This window comes from Sus scrofa, chromosome 6 (assembly GCF_000003025.6).
Source record: "Sus scrofa isolate TJ Tabasco breed Duroc chromosome 6, Sscrofa11.1, whole genome shotgun sequence".
Taxonomy (NCBI): Eukaryota; Metazoa; Chordata; class Mammalia; order Artiodactyla; family Suidae; genus Sus; species Sus scrofa.
The window spans coordinates 27,847,117-27,867,349 of NC_010448.4; the positions used below are offsets into that span (position 1 = coordinate 27,847,117).

Sequence of the window (20,233 nt, forward strand, 5' to 3'; positions counted from 1 at the left end):
ATGCCTCTCACTACCTGACTTTCCCAATGCCTCCTGAAAATATCTTAAGTGCTAACCATCAGCATGTTACCTAAAAACCGATGCTATGGGCCCCCCTTTGGAGAATGTGCTGGGGGAGCTCTTGCTCCCCGTCTCCAGCTATGCTTCTGACTTGAGCATCCAGAGCCAACATGCCCACTCGTGGGTGCAGACTTCCCTCACACCTGGAATAGTCTCCTCTTGGTTCAAGGTGCATGTGGGGGCGGGGGATCCCAAATGCAGTCAAGTCTCCTAATACCATCGATTCTTTCTTCTCAGTGTCTCCGGTCACTTGTTCAGGCCACCATCATCTGGGCAAGAACCTCCCGACCTACTGCCTCCTGTCTTACTCCTCCAGTCTTTTCAATATCACCTACCCCAGCTGCTTTCTCAAACAGGAAGCTGATGTGATCACACACACACACACACACACACACACACACACACACACACCTACACCCCTCCTGTATTCTTCAGTGCTTCCCTACTGCCAGTGGATAATGGGTTGCAGACATGCAGTTTAGCCCTTCTGACAGACTGCCTTTGACCTCAGGGTTCTCGGAGCTCAGTCCAAGCTGGTATCCTCCCGGCCCCCACCCCCCGCCAGCCCCAGCTCTGCCTCTGTGCACCTCCCTGGTCCCTTCTGCCTGCTTGTCCCATTCCCGGCCTCCTCTTTTTCACTGACTTGAGTCTTGCTTGACCTCCCAGGCTAAGCTCATTGCTGCCCTGGGCTCCCAGTCATGGGAACTGCCTTCTCTGTGTGTGCACAGCCTGTATACTGTCCTGGCCCTTCCTGTTGATGGATTTCCTTCCCCAGCTGGCCTGGGGCTGGGAAAGTGCCCCACCTCTGACTCCCCACCTAGAACACAGCGCCCACAGGCACTGAACCCGCCCAGTTGGCTGCTCCTAGAACTAATGAACAGATAGGTGGACAAAGTGTGGGTGGCTGCATAGAGGACACTGTCAGGGCTGCCTGAGAAGTCACCAGCACTGTCGAGGAGCTTGGACTAGATGACCTCTAATGACCCTTCCTACCCAGAGATGCTGTCCTCTTGCGTATCTTTTGTGTGTGCATGTGTCCTGAAAACAGCCTCGCTGACTCAGTCGGGCGTCCTTAACACAGTGGCCCTGGGGTCTGGCTGGGACGAGTGCACACAGATGCGCCTTTGCTGTAGGACATGTCCTGGGGCTCGTGCTGGGGAGAGGCCTCCAGAGTGTCCCACCATGTGGGGGAGAAGCTAGGCCCCACCAGGGGCACCTGTAGGGCTTTGGGCTGGGTGTAAGGAGCAAGTTGTCTGGCCCTCTGGTATTTCCTGCCCATCACCCCTGGGCTGGGCTGCTTCACCTGAGGTGGGAAGGGCAAGGGCCCCTGAACTTCAGACAAGAAGGTACGATCTGGAATTTTTAATCTTGTTGGGTGTACAACAAAGACTGTGGCTTGGCTGCTGAAGTTCAGTGCTGGTGGGGGGCGGAAGAGCTCCTGAGAGGAACCAGGTGGGGCACAGGCCTTAGTGTGAGAAATGGGCTGGGCAAGAGCAGAGTCTGCTCCTCCCCAGCACCAGACCCAGCCTCCCTGTGGGCCTGGCCTCTGGACCTAGGCCTGGACAGGAGAGCGGGAGGTGGTACTTCTAGGGGCCCAGGACAGTGACATGTAGCTGGACAAAGTTCCTGCTGGGCTTGGGACAGGGGCAGGAAGCCCAAGTCCTAGAAAAGGGGTTTAGAGCTTGAGAAAGGGGCTCTGGGATACTAGCAGGAGGCAGGAGGCACTGTGTCAAACTCTAGGTCAAGAGGCCAGGGCTGGGGACACCGGAGGTAACAGGCTGAGCCACAGGGCTGGTACTGACCTGTCCTCAGAGTGTTAGGGTCAGGTCAGCCCCTCCCACGAAGCGGGACTGGACGCAGGTCACCTGGGGCAGTTGGGCTTGGAACCGCCTAACGGAAGCTATGCTGATGCCAGGACACAGGGCCACATCTACCATCTGGAGCTGCCTGCACGCCTGCCCAATGGAATCCAAAGTTCTGCGGGGAGGCCGCTGGATGAGCACCCGACCGGGCACAGGGCCCGGCCCAGCCCAAGCCTGCACACCAAGGCAGTGCCGGACACACTCACCGTGCTGTGAGCTGACTGCAACTGGACAGGTTGAGGTGCTGCAGCCTCGGCCAGGAGCCGGCTGCCTGGGCCCAGCCTTCGTCACTGAGGAGGCTGCAGTGACTCAGTGCCAAGCGCTCCAGGCTGGGGCAGCCCCTGGCCACAGCGACCAAGCCCTTGTCCGTGAGTGCTGGCAACAGACTCAGGGAGAGCCGCCTCAGCTGGGGGAACTGGAGCACCTGCAAGGACGGGGTGGAGGATGATGTGACGCTGGAGCACTTCCAGCTTCCCCCATTTGCAGCCAGAGGAGTGGCTGCAGGCAGCAGAAGCCAATGAGAAAGGAAGGTTTTCCAAGCAAAAAATGGGTTGACCCGGGCCCCTGGCTCCAGTCCCAGGATCCTCAGCCTATCCGAGCCCCCAAGCCACACACCTTGGTCAAACTGGCATCAGTCAGCTTGCTGCAGGCTGTGAGGTCCAACTCCCGCAGGGCCTGCAGCATGAGCAGGGAGGGGCCCTGTGGCTGGGGAGAAGGATCCTTGAGGCTGGAGGCCTGATGTTCCAGCTCTCGGTGTGGCTGTGGGAGGAAGCCCCTGCTTCTCAGGTTCCTCCTGAGTTTGCCTTCAAACGTTCCCAGGGAGACTCAGGAGGGCAGCTGAGCTCGGGGAGCGCCCCTCCCCCCATGACTTCGAGGGTCCCGCACCTGGGGCCCCTGCGAAGTCTCCTCACTTGGTTCCTGCAGCCCCAGAAGCCCCCAGTCCTGGAGCTCCTTGCACCAGGCCAGGCGCAGGACTGAGAGCTGGGTGAGGTAGGTGCAGATGGCCTGCATGGTCTGGTTGGTGAGAGCCACACAGGAGGATAAGTCCAGCACCCTGAGGCTTGGGCCCAGCACTGGGATCAGGGAGAGCACCGAGGCGTCCTAGGAGGGAAGTGGAAAAGGGAGAGGGCAATACAGAGGTGTCTTGTGCCTGTGTCGCCAGGTTTGGCAGGGGTCACTAGGAAGCTTCTGCCCAAGGTTCCAACCCCACAGGCAATAGGGAGGTCCCACAGGGTCCACGGAAGACAGCAACAATGTGCCTGTGCTGGTCAATGGCGGGGGGTGGGGGGCAGCTGTAGAGGTGGGACACCGGGAGGCCATGAATGCCTACACTGGCTGGGCAAGAGGATGCAGGTAAGCATTTTGAAGTTTTCCATCTGGCCCATGCTCCCAGCACCGCGGTGCACATCTGATCCTGGTGGAGCCCATCAGATATGCTCCCTCTAGAAGTGTGAGGGCACAGAGAGGGTAGGGCTGCCCCCAGCCAGGAGCAGTTGGGGTGGGGGCGGGGACTAAGGGTGGAACAGAGCAAACTGCTTTGTAGGGAGATGCAGAGACACAGAATGGGGGGCCCCAGGGAGAGCAGCTAAGAGACAGTGGTGAAGCGGTGAGGGCGGCGCAGGGCAGGGGAAGAAAGCATTTGTGGGGGAAGGTTGAGCCGGTTTCCAGGTGGGGAATGTCCTGGGCACCATGCTAGACTGAAGGAATAATCTGCTAAAACGGGAGAGATTGACCTTGCCAAGACTGGGATGCCACCCAAAGGGACTGGGCTATTGATGGAACTGGCTTCAGGCAAGAATTGACCCTGCTGCTCCTACGACCAGTTACCCCCTTGGGCCCGGATGGAGCAACCGCTGCTCCTGTAACCTCGCCTCACTGCCCCTTCCCAGCAGGGCTCACTTCCTTTCCCCAGCCTTCTTCGCCCCCAGAACCCCCACCCTCCGTCCCCTCCCGAGACTGCAGTGGTCACCAAGACATTGGCTTGTGACGTGTGTGTCACTTTGGGCTGCCTGCCTGCCCCCAGCCGTGGACCGCCCTCTATCTCTGTCTGCCTCAGCTCCTTTCCCCTTCCAGCCTGCGTCCTGAGTTCCGTTCTATCGGCTACTCCTTGGATACAAACACCAGGCACCTCCCTGGTGCCTCTCTGCCAGTCCCCCCAGTCCCTGGCCCTGGTGAGGAAGGAAGGGGATGGGACGCTCACCTTGAGTGAGGAGCAGTGGGCCAGGCTGAGGGAGGCCAGTGGGGGTGGAGCTCCGCGCACCGAGCCCAGGGCCTGGGCCAACGCCCGCCCTCTCAGCAGGCAGCACTCGGCCAGGTCCAGGCTCTGCAGCTCCCGCAGCCCCCCCAGCGCTGAGCATCCTGCATCCGTCAGCCGCTGCAGCTTCCTCAGACTCAGCCGCTGCAGGTGCCGCAGGCCCCGGCTCACAGCCAAGATTGCCCCGTCAGCCAGTTCTGAGCAGCCGCTGAGGTCCAGGGAGGTAAGGCCTGGTTGCTGGCAGCAAAGGGCGGCCACGGCCTCTGTGGAGAGGTCCCGGCAGCTGTGCAGGCTCAGCTCCTGCAGCCTCAGCCTGGCCACTTGGCCCAGGGCCTGCAGGGCCTCGGGGGGCAAGCCAGTGCCACTCAGGTCCAGGGCGTGCAGCCTAGCAGCCCGCTCCTTCACAAACCGCAGCAGGTTGCAGAAGGAGAGTTGGGAGGGGGAGGAGTCCTGGGGGCCAAGGGAGCCCCGGGCTGGGCCCAGTTCGAAGGTGAGGTGGCAGTAGGCCAAGGAGAGGCGCTCCAGGCTGGGGGCGCAGCTGCTGAGCCGGTTGAAGCTGAGATCGGCCAGGTCCCTCAGGCTAGCCAGACTGAGCTCACGGAGGCCGCTCAGGGCCTGCTGGACCCGCTGCGCCGTCTCGGGCTGAGCCAGCAGCATGCCTGACGTGAAGAGGCTGTTGCAGCCACTGAGGTCAAGGATACGCAGGGCCGGGCAGCCCAGGATCAGAGCCACGAAGGAGGCCTCTGTGGGACTGCCTCCACCAAGGCACAGGCTCTGTAAGTGCGGCCCTAGGTGGTCGGCAACACACTGCAGCACCTCGTGTGAAGCCGGCGAGCCATCCAGGTTGGTCAGGCTGATGCAGGAGATGCCCCTGAGACCCAGGCGCTTAATGGCCGGAAGGGAGGAAGAGGACACGGGGATGTTGTACCGCACGTGGCTCTAAGGGGCAGCAGAAGGCCCGGGATTAGCCCCTGGGTCTCAGAGTGTACTGGGCATCGGGTCTCATGGCAGTTCACTGGCCAGAGTTGGAGGGCACGTCAGGAAAGGGCCCTGTGGTGTGTGGTGGGGACCCACTGTGGTGTGGGGTGTCCTGTATGGTTGAGGGGGCTGCTGAGGGGAAGTGGGAGCTGGGAGGACAGTTCACACTGGGGCTCAAACGGAATGACTGTGAGGGGACAACAGGAAGGCGAATGGTGGACAGAATGAATGCCTCTGGAGGGGCTGGGCCAGAGTGGGGACTTGCTATGCTGGGTACGGCAGGGTTGGGGGGTGGCCTGGAGGAGAGCCAGCAAAGCCCCCAGGGAGCAGGACAAAGTAGGCTGGACCCCAACATTTGGGACTTTCAGATAGTGGCTCTGAGACCAGGCCTCAGCTTGGCATTAGCTAAGCAACCAGCCTCTGCCACATTCTCGAGAGAATATAAATAGCCGTCAGACCAGCTGACGGCAGGAAGAAGCAACACAGGTGTCGCTCACCACAATTCCCTGTGACCCACGTGCAGAAATCTGGGGCAGGCAGTGAGGCTGCGGTCCCAGGATGGCCTCAGTGTCTCGGCCACATGAATGTTTGCAAAAATGGGTTTTGTGTGTCGTTGAACACGTGCGCATGCCCGTGTGTGTGGTATGCGCATGCGTGGGTGAGTGTGGGAGCTCACACGTGTGGGTCCTTTAGGCTCGAGAGTTTAAGAGGTGCTTGCGATGCCTGCGGCTTGTCGGAGGGTCTGTCTTGTCTGTCCAGGTAAGGAGGGACCAGCGTCCCATTTCTGTGGACAGGAGCTCAGAGACTGAATCTCAGAGGCGGGGAGGAGTTGGCCCAGCTGTAGGGGAACAGCGTGGGGAGCCCACAGAGTCGGGGGGTGGGAAGAAAAGCTCGGGGCTACGTGCTCGACGTGGTCGTGGGAAAAAGTTGGCTTGTGTAGGAGTTTGTGGAGCCCCCAGTGAGGGAGATGTTTTTGTAGACGCTTCCCTGACCTGGTGCCAGAGGGAGTTAAAGGACAGTGGGGAATGTGGGGAACTAACTGGTCTCTGGGGGGAGGGAGAAGAGAGCTGGGTTTCTAACATCCGAGCCCTGTTTCTCTATCCCCGGCCCACGCCCAGGCTGCAGGCAAGTGGTACGCAATCAAAAACTCGTGTTTTCACAAGCAAGCTCCCCGAAAAACCTGTCCTCTGGGAGTTACGGCAAGCGCAAGCCGACACTCCTTGCTTGTTGTCCACAGAACATCAAAAGGGAACCAGAAAGGTAGACACGACACCTAATAGGCGCTCCGGCAAGATGCTTATCCACAGGATTCGCCCAGAAAGACACGTGGAGCTCACTCCCAGGTACGAGAACCAGCCGCCTATGGCTGTCGCCACATAAAGGAGCCTGTGCTAAGGGGGAGATCAGCTCCTGCTGGGGAATCTGGTGCTCAAACCAGGTTCCCGTTTTAGACAACAAGGTTGTTATGGATGAGAGATGCACTCCCCACAGATTCCCCTGTGGACATCGGGAGACAATGGGGGTACTGGGGACCTGGGTCCCCCTCTCAGATCTAAGGAGAGAGCTGGGCAGGATCCCAGTGTCTGAATGTACTCAAAGGGTCAGAGAGGAAGAGAAAGGAAAGGTAAAGCCTGCCTCCAGCCATTTCCAAGCCCTGCAGTGACGGAGGAGCCCATCCGATGATGAGTAGAGTGAACTCCGGAGGGGGGACTGCAGAGCCCTGCTGGTTGCCAGGCAGCACCCGCCCCCACCAGTCACATGCCACCCCCACAGGCCTCAGCTCCAGCAGCCTTCAATTTTCCTCCTTTTCTAATCTTTCTGAGCCTCAGCTGCCAGGAATATTCTTCCCTCTCTCACCGCTTTCCTGTGAGCAAGGTAGACAATCCCCGAGTTCAAGTGCAGGGCTGGCTGGAGGCAGCAGAAGCTACCCAATGAAAGGGCAGGACTTGGCCTAAAGGACTTTCAGCTGTGGGGTGGGGGTGCGATTTGAGACCACCTCCCCGCTCCCCGCTGATTTCCTTGGTGGGGGAGGAGGCAGCCGCCAAGCCATCACACAGGTGTTCTCTCCTGGACTCAAACACAGGAGCTCAGGAGCAGCCTGTTAGGGCCACGTATCATCCGTGGTAGTAGAGCAGCAAGCAGAAGCAGCAGGCTTCTGGGTTCTGGTCTCTGGCTCCAGTGTAGGAAAGCCCCCTCCTTGGGCCCTAGGAAGATGCTTCTAAAGGCCCAAAGGAGGACTCCATGGGTACCTGCTCCAGCTTCAGCCACCCCATCCACAGAAGGGCTAGCTCCCTGGTCTCCTCCTTTCCCAATGCTGGCGTCTTAAGCGTAAATGAGCAATTATCTGGAAAATGTGCTAAACCTGCTAAAAGTGATACATGTTCGCTGACTGTGAGAGGCCAGGACTCTGTCGTACCTACTAAAGTCCTGAAGCCTGTGTGAAGACTTGGAAAGCCATCTCAGAGACAACGGCTCTCCTGTCTGCAGGCACAGGAATCCGAAGTTAACATGCCTGCATCTAGAAGTTCTTTGAGAGGGAATTCACATTGTGGCTCGGCGGTAATAAGCCCGCCTCGTATCGATGAGGATGCAGGTTCGATCCCTGGCCTCGCTCAGTGGGTTAAGGATCCGGTGTTGCCATGAGCTGTGGTGTAGGTCACAGACATGGCTTGGATCTGGTGTTGCTGTGGCTGTGGTGCAGGCCAGCAGCTGCAGCTCTGATTCGACCCCTAGCCTGGGAACCTCCATATGCCTTGGGTACAGCCCCTAGCCTGGGAACTTCAATATGCCACAGGTGTGGCCCTAGAAAGCAAAAAACAAACACAAACAAAAAACCAAGAAGGCCTTTGAGAAAATCTATGTCCTGGCACTGAGGGGTTCTGGTCTCCAGTGAGTAGTCAGACCTTGAGGGTCATTTCCAGGGGCTTTAGAGACACCTCAAGCAGCAGAAGGCAGGAGCTGAGCCATCCTGACATCTTCACAGTGACCAATCTGGTGGCAGACAAACAGGGCTCCCTCCGGAATGGACACAGCTCAGGTGTATGTTGGGGTGCTGCCTTTGTCTATCTTCTTATTCGAGAAAAATTGGAATTAAGTGGGGGTGGGTCAGGGAAAATAAGAAGTCACCTAGTCAGCATCCTAGCCTGGCCTGGTGAGCCATGTAGACCCCAGCTTGGCGCTGATGAGACAGAATCTTCTGTAGCACCTACTAGCTGGGGTACTACCTCCTCATCCACCTGCTGAGTCCTGGGAGGTGGTTCCTGCCAGTAGGTGTCTCCAGACTACTTTCTGGGATGTGACAGTGGTGGGATGTCAGCAGGGCCCTAGGTGCCCAGGTAGCTGTGGCCTGGCTTCCCAGCGGGGATGGCTGAGTTTGGCAGAGGTACCAAAAAAGGTCTCAATCAATGCTCTGTCTGCAGCTCATGGTTAGCTGGAGCAGCCCCAGTGCTAAAATGGTAGACTCTACGATCCCAGGCTCTGACCCCGGCTGCCTCCTTTTCCTCATTTCCCTCATCCCTATTCTCATCTCACCTTTATCCCCGGAGGCTGACTGCCCACTTTGCTTCTTCTGCCTTCTCCTTCTTCGCTAGACTCCAAAAGGCCTCTCCCCTGATCACTTCTCCTCAAGGTCCTAGTGGCCCTGCCCCTGTCAGGCTGCTGTGCCCATTCTCCTTGCCCTCTGCCCAGCCAGGATGACGAGGCCGCCGCCGCCTCTGGGTGTGTGCTGGGGATACAGCATTCTGCCCGAGGAGGCCACGCTCTCCCCCTTGGCCTGCGCTGTCCGCACTGGCCTCCCCCTCTGTCAGTTCCCTAAGACTCTCTCTAAGCCCATGATCTTCTCCAGCCCCTGGTGCACCCTCCGCTCACTTCAGCCTTCTCAGAGAGGACCTTTCCGCTTCACAAAGACACCACAGTCCCTCTGCCTGTTCACATCCGCCAGCCCACCCCTGGCAGGACCCATCCTAAACTCCTTCCCTCTCCTGCTTTTGGATTCAAGGCAACACCCTCCTCCCGGCCACTGAGCCTGTCCCTGACCTTCTCCTCAGAGCATCCTGCAGTCTCTGCCTTTCCACTGCTCCTTTCTCAGGGTCCACAAACACCCCAGAGTCTTAACAAACAGCCTCCCTGGATCCTGCACCCCCTCTTCTCACCTCCCACCCCTCCCTTCTAGAGTCATGCTTCTTGAAAGCACAAGGGCACCCACACTCACTGTGGCCACCTCTTTACCACGGACTCGCCCACGTCGCCCTCCATCACTGTCTCCAGAGAATCACTGCTTCCCAGCAGCAGCTCTTCTCCAGCAAGGGCATCAACATCCGGGGACTCCTCTGCTGACCTCGCACAAGTGCCCTCTCTGTCATGCTACCTGCTATGGATGGCCAGTCTCCCACTAAAGCTCTTTCCCTCTCGGGGTGCTGAGCCTCTGCCCTCTTAGCGCTTCTGTCTTCTAGCCTGCGCCCCATCAGCCTCTTTCAGGGTCACCAAAAAAGAGAAAGACTCAGTCATAGGCCAGGGCGTTCTCCATAGTTGGCTCCGCTCCACCACACACGCAGTTTCCCTCCTCCCCAGCGGACTGCCCTGCATCCCCCTCCAGTTACTGTATTTGTGGTTCACACCTTCTTCCTGAGAGCCACGGCCTGATGGACCTCTGCAGATACAAAGGTGTAACCTGCCTAAATCTGAGTTCACCGTCTTATTCCTGGACTCTGGCCCTTCTGAATCCTCAGCGCCCTCTACCAGTCACCCAAGTCAGAGATCTGGGTGTCTTCCTAGACGGCTCCCTCATATCCACGATGACCAAAGTCTCCATCCCATCTCCTCGATACACTGTAATACGGCTTTCTGCTCCCCCCTCACTGCTCTGCCTTAGCTCAGGTGCCCTTACTACCTGTCAGAATATATTACAGCAGCTTCCTCCTGGTCAGGATCCTGGCCTCCAGACTCCTTGGTTTTGTTACCAGGGTGATCCTCACAAAGAGGTAACTGGCCATGCTCTTCAGGCCCTTTGACGGGTCGCCGCTGCACAAGATGGAGACGGAGCATCCTGCTGGCACCTGAGCCTTTCTCTGTCAGACCCCTGCCTACTTCAGTCCCAGCTTTCCATGCCTGCACCAGCTCCACACTGGCTCTGCGAATACCAACTTGTGACTGTTGTCTCATGCTCTCAAGTCTGGGTTAAACTTTTTTTTTTTTTCCTGGGTTGTTTTTTTTTTTTTCGGGGGGGGGATCTGACCCCTCACCTACCCCTATTTGTCTATTTAGAGAATACTCATTCCTCTAGAGATTGAGCCCAAGCATGCGCTTCACGGGGTCCTTCCTGGATCTTCTCTGCATCCTTGGCATGCCTCGGAAGGCTCCGAGTGCAGCACCCAGCCCCCTCCTCTTGACTTGTGCTGTCTCCCTCCAACTACCAACTCTGAGTGTATGTCTGCCCCAGCTTTGCACCCCTGAGGCCCAGCTCGGTGCTGGGCACAGATAGGCAGCATCACCATCTGAGTGAGTGATGCCCTCCGTGTGTCTCTGGTAACTTTCTCTCTCCTGCGTTGTGACCATTCGGAACATCTCTGCTGAGGCCCTGGCCTCAGTTTCTCTACTTACTCCCCTAGGATAGCTTAGCCTCCGAATTCACCAAGCAAAGAACCCACCAATCTTTAGGGATCTTCCTCAGCAAATAGCGTCACATTGCCATCCCCGCCCCTCCGCTTCCTGAGGAGAGGGGACATCCCCTCCATCTTCCACAAGACCAAGCCTGGAGCCTGTCTCTGCTACCACCTCCGGTGGTGGCCACCACCTCTTTCCTCCCTAGTGACTCCTTCAGGATAGAAACACCTTACCGATTTCTCCCACTTAAAGTCCTTTTGTCGGAGTTCCCATCGTGGCTCAGTAGAAGTGAATCGGACCAGGAACCATGAGGTTGCAGGTTCGATCCCTGGTCTCACTCAGTGGGTTAAGGATCCGGCATTGCTGTGAGCTGTGGTGTAGGTCGCAGAGGCGGCTCGGATCCCATGTGGCTGTGGCATAGGCTGGTGGCTACAGCTCCAATTAGACCCCAGCCTGGGAACCTCCATATGCCGAGGTGCTGGCCCTAAAAATACAAAAAATACAAAAATACAAAAAAAAAAAAAAAATCCTTCTGTCAAGCCCACCTCAAGCTCTCTTTACAGTTGGATGTATTTCCTTCCTCTCATGAATAATTTTGCAAATGAGGTCTCACTTCCTTTCTTCTCTCATTGACTCCTCAAGCCGCCTGGCTTCCCCGCCAGATGCCAAAAGGCTGAAGCCGTTGGTGACCTCCCTGGATGTCAAACATCATGGACACTATCTGTTCTTTATTTTCTGGACTCTGTGGGATTTGACACTGTTAGCCATCTACTCAAAGCTTTTTTTTTTTTTAAATATATACAATGATTTTTTTTTCCATTATAACTGGTTTACTCTCTACTCAAAGCTTTTAATGTTCTTCACCTTTGACTTCCGTGCCCTACTCTTGCTGGGGTCTCCTCAGCCCCCTCTGCAGGCCCCTTCCCCCTCCTGCCTTTGCTCTGGGGTCCTCCCCTGGGCTTTCTCTGTGGCCTGCTGTTCAGGGCTCTTCATGCTCTCCCTGGGGGAAGTGACTTAGAGCCATGGCTTAAACCTCCACCTGTTCTTTAATGACACCCACATCTGTATTTATTACCAACCCTTCTCTTGAATTCCTCTCCCATAAATCCAACTGCCAACTGGATCTCGCCATTTAGTTGTCTTTTACTTCAAATTTTCAACAAGTTCAAATCAAATTCCTTTAGACACTAAGCTCAGTGACACTGGATAAATAACAACAGAACCTACCTAAACACACATATTTGATATGTGACAGAGGAGGCTTCCAATGCATTATACACAAATGGTATTTGGGCTATGTGAAAACTAAGCAGTTTAGCTTTCTATCTTAGAGCATAAATCAAAATCAATTCCACGAACCAAAAAATTAATAGAGTTCCCACTATGGCGCAATGGGATCAGCGGTGTCATGGGAGCACGGGGATGCAGGTTTGATCCCCCCGCCCAGCACAGTGGGTTAAGGACCTGGCATTGCCGCAGCTGTGGCTTAGGTTGAGACTGCGGCTCTGATCTGATCCCTGGCCTGGGAGCTGTGTATGCCTCAGGGAGATCAAAAAAGAAAAAAAAATGTATATATAAAAATTCAGACCTTAAAACAATTTGACTGTGAATCTAAAACTGCTCTAGGAAATAAACTCTAATTTTAAAAAAGCTAAATATGATTGTACATTTATCAGATATCTGAAGAGGCAAAGGATCTCTAAAGCAATGGAAGAAATAAGAAAGAAAAGAATGTTCAGAATCAACAACCTAAAAATTCAACCTCTATCCCATAAACATCTACAAATTAAAAGGCAGATATTCTTAGACTATATTTCAATATGTAAAAGATGAATCTCTTTAATGCATAAAAAGTTCATACAAATGGATAAGAAAAATACCAAGACCCTTATAGTTAAAATGGATAAAGAACACAAATAAAAGGGGGAACTCAATGGTTAGGTCATGAGAAAAGTGTTTAACATCAGTGATAATCAAAGAAGTCCAGACTAAAACAAAGAGCTAAACCAAATCTAACAAAAAAGCAAAGCTATCATTGCTTGCCTTTCAACCTAGCACAGACGTCTGCTTTCATCTCCTAGTGGACTGTCTCCCTCCACTCCGATCAGCCCCTCCAGTCCTCCCTGCGCTGTGGGATTTCTACCTTAGAAATCACCCCTCCATCTCACACACTTTCGCCTTGTCAATCCTTAAAGTGCCCATGACGGGAATCAGGAGAAAGCTCCAGCAGTGCTGCCTGGCACATCTGCCAGCTTGCTGTCTGATCCTCTTCTAGCTTCATCTCCCACAGACATTTAAGTTCCAGTTCAGAGGGAACTCGTGTGGTCATTTCCAGAACTATTTTACACTTTGGTGCCCTCACTCGTGCTGTGATTCGTTCTGGAAGACCAAGCTTATCTTCATCCTATTCCTTTAGGAAGCCTTTCCTGACGCTGCCAGTCCCCTTTGGATGTCCTGCATGTCCCCAAGGCACCCTTCATTCTACAGCACTGAGCACATGGCATCCTGACTACTCATGTTATTTGTTTTTCTCCTTCACTTAGACTATTAGCTTCTCAGGGGAGGGGACTGTTTTTTATTCATCTGGAGAGTCCCAGCACTGCACCCAGAGCCAAGAATGTATGAATAAGTATGCAGGAATGAATGGATGGCTGATGTATGAGCAGGGCCATGAGCAAGCTGAAGCATGGGCCGGGCGAGGGTGGACACCTTACCTCCTGAAGGGCATTCCGGGCTGCACAGTACCAAGCCGACTCACGAGGGAGGCCTCTTTTTGGTCTGACAGAGGCAGGAAGCTCAGAATATAAGTGAGCATCTGAGGGAAAAAGATAGGGCATTGGGGACTATTAGTGCTGTGGGAGCCTTTGGAACCTTCTCCAGCTGACAGCACAGGTCAGACAGGACTAGAGGACTGGTGTCTAGTTCATCTTGGATCCTAAGCTTCATAGGGTCTTCACTTCCCCTCTTGAGCCTCCAGGTATCTTGACTGTGAAGAAACCTTTCCTCAGCACCTCCTGGATGCAGGCCGTTTTTAATTGATAAAAATCAAATTTCCTGCTTATCTGGGTATTGGGTCCAGATACACCTAGTTCAAATCCTTAATTAACTGACCTCTCCGAGTCTTGTTTTCCTGATCTATATGAGGTTCTTTAATGATTTTTTTGGGGGGGGGTCTTTTTTGCCTTTTCTAGGGCTGCTTCCCATGGCATATGGAGGCTCCCAGGCTGGGGTCCAATCGGAGCTGAAGCTGCCGGCCTACACCACAGCCACAGCCACGCTGGATCTGAGCCGCGTCTGTGACCTACACCACAGATCATGGCAATGCCAGATCCTTAACCCACTGAGCAAGGGCAGGGACCGAACCCACAACCTCATGGTTCCTAGTCGGATTCGTTAACCACTGCACCACGACAGGAACTCCTTGTTTTCCTGATCTATAAAATGGCATTTGTAGTGAGATTTAAATGGGTTATTGTGACCCGTAAGTAACATGGTAAAGGGTCGAGTAGAATCTAGAATACAGCAAGTCGGATGCTCCTCCAGTAGCTTCAGGAAGTCACACTGGGACTGCACGCTTTCCTGTCTTCTTCACTTGCCAACTCACCTTCTCATCAAGACCCAGGCTGGTAGGCTCAGGCTCTGACTCCACCTATGCTCTCTGAGGCAAGGGGTGGGTGGGGCTTGGAGGCCTGTGAGACCAGAAATGATCCGGTACTAACTATTCTTTTCTTCTGGAATCCCCCCACCCCCTTTAAAATAGCCGTTCCTGTGGCATATGGAAGTTCGTGGGTCAGGGATTGAATCTGAGCCCAGCAGTGACCTACACCGCAGCTGCTGCGGCAATGCTGGATCCTTTAACCCACTGTGCAGGGCCTCCACAGCAACCCAAGCCATTGCAGTCAGATTCTTAGCCCACTGCATCACAGTGGGAACTCTGGAATCTTCCCTCCTGACTCCTGTAACACTTTTTTAGGACTCCTTTCACCACTCCAATTGTCCTATTTCTGCATTCTTCTGTGGCTCCCAGGGCTCAGACCTAGGTTTTTCAATCTGTTTGCATTCTAGGATGATAAATTCATTAGCATGGCTTTAATAGTTACCTCTACAGGAATAATCAACAATTCAGTATGGCCAAATTGTTTTATCACTCATGTGCTAGTCTAGTATCGCCAACTGTCCACAGCATCCTTTCTCCAAATGTTTTATCATCACCTTCCTTTCAATCTCAGTCCAAAACAGCCTCTCCTCCCACCTTTCCAGGCCTTGGGCTTCAAGGCCAACAGTGCATCTTGCCTAAAGATCCTGATAATACTTTGTTCTCTTCATGCTCTTTTTGTCTCTCACTCTCAGATACAGGTGTAAAGCACAGGCTTTAGGCCAGGCTAACTTAGACTCATTCAAATCCCAGCTCCAACAGTTCCTAGCTGTATGATCTGTGTGACCTCAGGCAAGTACTTGAGCTCTTTATGTCTCAGTTTCCACACCTGTAAAATAGGGATATTAAAAAATCTAGATCATAGTCTTTATGATGGGGATTAAATTTTATATATATATGGTGTTTCATAAATAGTTGCTGGGTTGCTATTACTAATGCTTCTACTTTTGAAGCCTTACCATCTTAGTAGCCAACATCTTCATCACCCCAGAACTGGATTCCTTCCACAGTCTCCCACCTGATCGCCCTGCCTCCAGGCTCATCCTTGCTAATCAATCTGCACACTGCAACAAGGTTAGTTTCCTAAAAAAATAGCTTTCAGTTTCAGTGCACTCCTGATGAAAACCTTCAGCGTTCCCTAGTACCCTCAAAACAAAATCTCTTCTCCTGGGCCAGTGCGGCCAGGCCTCCAGGCCTGACTGGACCTCTTGTCCAAGAGCTTCCCCAACCCAGTCTCCTCACTAACCTACAAACACAGCCTGTCTACTTCCTTATTTCCTTTTGCCTATGTGGATCTTTTCCCTGGAATGTTCTTCCTTAAGCCTGACCTCACCAGCGCATTCTGATCTCTTCTTCCCTTTTCTGATCCCCAGTACACAGAAGGTACTCAGCCAACACTTACGGATTGAATGAAGTAAGGATGGATGGTCTTTTACCTTGATATTCACCAAAGGTTTGCTCAAGGAAGGGGTGGGAATATAAAGCAGATCATTACTGGGAGAACAGCCTCTGGGCCAGGGAAGCTGAGCCTGGGGAAGAGATCACTGATGGGGACTGGGACTGATCAAACCCCTGTTCCCAGGGGAAGGTAGGAAAACCTGTCTCAGTTGAGGTAAGATAGTGGCCATCCTGCCTTCTGGGGCTCAGCAACCAACCCAAGGAGCAAAGGGAAGGCAATAAAGCTGGCCTCACTGAGGGGAGGAAGCATGATTCTTTGAGCTGAGAAGGGAGGAGGCCTTTCCAGAGGGACCAAAAGAGGCAACGATAGGGAGGAGTGGTCATGCTATGAACCCCATCCCAAGGAACTACTAGAGATATGACTGGTCATCTCTGAGATCTTTGGGGATGGAATAGATATCCTCTGGGGCAGAAGGAGGAAAGGATCCCATGGCAGGGGGCTCACTGGGGTTGGAGCTGTCTTGTTTTTGCTAAGGGGAAGGAGCACCATTCTAAGGACCAGTGGGGAAAGGGTGGCATGTCTCCCTTGGGCTGTGGGAGGGGGCTGCCAAGTCTCAGAGCAAAAAGGATGGAGAGGCCACCGAAAGAGACCACTGGGGACAAAATCTGTTACCTCTCTACGGACAATGGCAGCAGAGTGGTCTTGCTCCCGGCTAAGGAAAGAGAAAACATCCTATGGGGTGAAGGGGGTACGGATGGCCATCACTATGGGCAGAAGGAGTCCGGGGGCAGGCCTCTCCCCAGGGAAGGAACTCAGAGACCATGCCTGAAGTTGATGGGAAGGGGCAGTCAGTTGCCCACCGCCAGGTGAGGGGGGCGGGGGCGGGGGCGGCGTCTCTCTGGGAGGAGGGAATGGAGAGACCATTCCAAGGGCCAATGGGGACAAGATAGGGTTACCCTTGGGGATGATGGGATGGAGCCGATATCTTCCAGAATTGAGGGGGAGGGGCGGCCATCGCAAGAGATGGGGGGTAGGCAGAGGCCCTGTCCTCGTTGAGGTGAAAGAGCAACAATCTCCTGGGGCCGATGGGGACGGAGAGGATGGTCCCTCAAGGTAAGCGGACGGAGTGGCCCAAAGGCGGGGCCATTACCCATAGCCTGCTGGTCCTAGGAGCTCCCGATCGGGTCGTTTCCGCCAGACGGGCGGGGCCAGGCGAGCTATCTGACAGCCCTCCCCACAGCCTGGGACCCCGAGGGCGGGGTCTGTCCCGAGCTAGGCCAGAGGGCGGCCTCCTCTCACCTCCAGGGGCAGCGACTCCGCCATCGCATCCCTGCCGCCTCCGCCCCCGCGCAATGCTTTCTGGGAAGTGTAGTCCGGCCGACTCTGCTGGGCGGAGCTTGGGAAGGAAGTGGACGTCCCATTTCCGTCCCAGTTGCTGACGATTTGGGTCTGCACCGGAAGTGCCTTGCTGCCGATGTGTTATCCAGTGACTGCGGTTTCTGTCGTTCTCCCTTCTTTCCCAGCCTGGGTATTTGCGTCGCACCATGGCGGTAAGGAGGGCGGGTGGGGCGGAGTCGTCATGGCAAAGCGGTCCCGGGGCCAAGAGACTGAAAACAGAAGGAGGACCGCAAGGGACGTGGGTCGGCCAGAGAGGGGCGCCATCCAGTGGCTGGGCCGTACCAGATCGAGGTGGGCAGTGGAGAGGCGAAGGACCTTACCAGAAGTCTTGCCCGAGTGGGCTAGGCTTCCGTACCAGACAGTATCAGGACTAGCTAGAGGTTTGAGAGGCCTACGCCGCGTCAGCTCAGATCTGGTCTACTCCTGCAGAGGCCCAAGAGGGGCACCATTCAAGCCCACTCAGAGGAGTCCCTTCTAAAGGGTTTGTCCGCTCACAACTGAGTTATCAGAGGATCCAGGAGATACTGTCCTAGTATTGGATTGTTCCCATCCGGAGCAGGAGGTAGTCATTGCTGCGTGTGCAGGGAAGATGGTGTCAGCTCTAAGCAGGACAGTTTGGAGAGGTGGACATTCCAAGGATTGTAATAGATTTGAGCACCATGGGGATGTCAGATGAGGTACAGATGGAACTCTGTAGCTAACCAGAATGGTGGGAAAGTAGAGAAGACCCTGGCTGACGAGGGTTCTGACAGCATCTCACCATCTCTCTGCAGCCTAAGGGCAAAGTGGGCACGAGAGGGAAGAAGCAGATATTTGAGGAGAACAAAGAGACCCTGAAGTTCTATCTGCGGATCATACTGGGGGCCAACGTAAGTGCTTGCTTCCTTGCTAATGTGCCCACCCAGGGTCCCGCAGTCTTCAGCTCTGTTTGGTGGGGTGGAGTGGTGGTGGTATGTGACAGCCAAAGCCTGAAAAGAAAACTCCAATTGAAATTAAATGAGGGAGTTCTTTTTGTGGCTTAGCGGTTAATGAACCCAACTAAGATCCATGAAAGATGCAGGTTCTATCCCTGGCCTCACTCAGTGGTTTAAGGATCTGGCACTGCTGTGAGCTGTCGTATAGGTTGCAGATGTGGCTCAGATCCCACATGGCTGTGGTGGTGGTGCAGGCCAGCAGCTACAGCTCTGATTCAACCCCTTGCCTGGGAACTTCTGTATGCCCCAGGTGCGGCTCAGATAAAAAAATTGGGGAGTTCTCTTTTGGTGCCTTGGGTTAAGGATTTGGCATTGTCACTGCAGCAGCTTGGGTCATTGCTGTGGTGTGGGTTCAGTCCCTTGCCTGGGAACTTCCACACACCTCAGGTGTGGCCAAAAAAAAGAGTTCCCTGTTGGCTCAGTGAGTTAAGGATCTGGCGTTGTCACTGCTCTTGCTCTCGTTACAGCTGTGGCATGGGTACAGGCAAAAGAAAAATAAGGAATAAACATTGGAGTTCCCATTCTGGCTCAACGGGTTAAGAACCTGATGTAGTGTCCGTCAGGATGAGGGTTTGATCCCTGGCCTCACTCAGTGGGTTAAGGATCTGGCATTGCCGCAAGCTGTGGTGTATGTCACAGATGCAGCTCTCACCTGAGGTTGCTGTGGCTGTGGCGTAGGATGGCAGCTGCAACTCTGACTTGACCTCTAGCCCAGAAACTTCCATATGCCTCAGGTGTAGCCATAAAAAGAAAAGAAAAAAGAGCTGAATAGTCAGAACAAAAAAAAACGAGGGTGTGGGTCTCAGATGGAGACTCTTCCCCTCCTAAGTACACAGGGCCTTCTTTTATAGGCCGATGGGTCAGAGGGGAGTCTGGGTACTCGGGGAGCTGACCTCTCCCCTCAACGCTGTGAGAAGCTTGTCCTCCTTTCATAGCCTGGCCTTAAATCTTGGTTAGAGTTGAGGGTAAGCCAATGGTTTAGTAAGCTTTTGATCCCAGCCTGGTCCTGTGTCTGCCTACAGGCCATTTACTGTCTTGTGACCCTGGTCATCTTCTACTCATCTGCCTCGTTTTGGGCCTGGGTAAGTGTCCCCCATCCTGGCAAGTGGATAAACTCGTAGGGTCAGTGGCTGGCCTTTAATACCCCCGTTTTTATTCTGCAGATGGCTCTGGGCTTTAGTCTGGCAGTATATGGGGCCAGCTACCATTCTATGAGCTCGATGGCAAGGGCAGCCTTCTCTGAGGATGGGGCCCTGATGGATGGTGGAATGGACCTCAACATGGAACAGGGCATGGCAGAGTGAGTGTCCCCCGCTGCCAGGCCAGGTGAGCGGCCCCAGGGCTGGGGTGCTGGGGCCCAGGTAGCCCAAGACCCACAGCTGCCTGCAACTGGAACTGGGTGGAAAGGAATTGAAGTAGGGCTTGTCTATTTTTGGCCCTTGCAGCCTCGCTTCTATCCACAGGCACCTTAAGGATGTGATCCTACTGACAGCCATCGTGCAGGTGCTCAGCTGCTTTTCTCTCTACATCTGGTCCTTCTGGCTTCTGGTATGTGGGTCATGGGGCTCCCAAGGAGGAGCTAAGGCTCGAACCCTTCTCTTCTTTCATTTCCTGTACTTGGCTTTAAGCTACCTTTTCTCTCCTAGGCCCCAGGCAGAGCCCTTTACCTCCTGTGGGTCAATGTACTAGGCCCTTGGTTCACAGCAGAGAGTGGCACCCCAGCACCAGAGCACAACGAGAAAAGGCAGCGCCGACAGGAGCGGCGGCAAATGAAGCGGTTATAGCCACTGACATTGTGGCTACGAGTTTCTGGGCCCTGGGTGGCTGTCAGGCTGTGTAGCCCCCGTGCGAGGAGCAGCGAGGGCCTAGTCCAGGGGCCAAAAGCAGTCTAAGGCATAAAATTGTTGAATAAATGGCTTATGATGTGGCTAACGCCTGTGTGCATGATAATGAGGGATAGAGCAAGAACAGCCAGTCCTTTGGTGATTTCCTTCTGCTATAGGCCCAGCATAGTGGGTACTTTGCTTTTGCTTTGTTCTGCTTTTGGTGGCA

The 20,233-nt window shown here is 54.5% G+C and overlaps 2 protein-coding genes across 4 annotated transcripts; one reads left to right on the forward strand and one right to left on the reverse strand.

Moving 5' to 3' along the window:
- Positions 1,408-17,355, reverse strand: LRRC29 (leucine rich repeat containing 29). The gene is made up of 7 exons (XM_013998260.2): positions 17,109-17,355; positions 13,470-13,570; positions 4,123-5,115; positions 2,808-3,023; positions 2,538-2,681; positions 2,129-2,346; positions 1,408-2,037 (listed from the first exon to the last, which is right to left on the reverse strand). Exons 1-7 carry the CDS (start codon positions 17,353-17,355, stop codon positions 1,869-1,871), a joined length of 2,088 nt encoding a protein of 695 aa, XP_013853714.2. The 3' UTR covers positions 1,408-1,868.
- TMEM208 (transmembrane protein 208) lies at positions 17,221-20,113 on the forward strand. 3 transcript variants are annotated; one of them, XM_003126937.4, is made up of 6 exons: positions 17,224-17,359; positions 17,981-18,076; positions 19,204-19,263; positions 19,345-19,481; positions 19,627-19,729; positions 19,828-20,113. In XM_003126937.4, the coding sequence occupies exons 1-6, from the start codon at positions 17,354-17,356 to the stop codon at positions 19,963-19,965; spliced, it is 540 nt and encodes a 179-aa protein (XP_003126985.1). In that variant the 5' UTR covers positions 17,224-17,353; the 3' UTR covers positions 19,966-20,113. The 3 variants fall into 3 exon arrangements, with proteins under 3 accessions (XP_005664468.1, XP_003126985.1, XP_003126984.1); XM_003126936.4 differs by having other exon boundaries at positions 19,645-19,729; XM_005664411.3 differs by lacking the exon at positions 19,204-19,263 and having other exon boundaries at positions 17,221-17,359.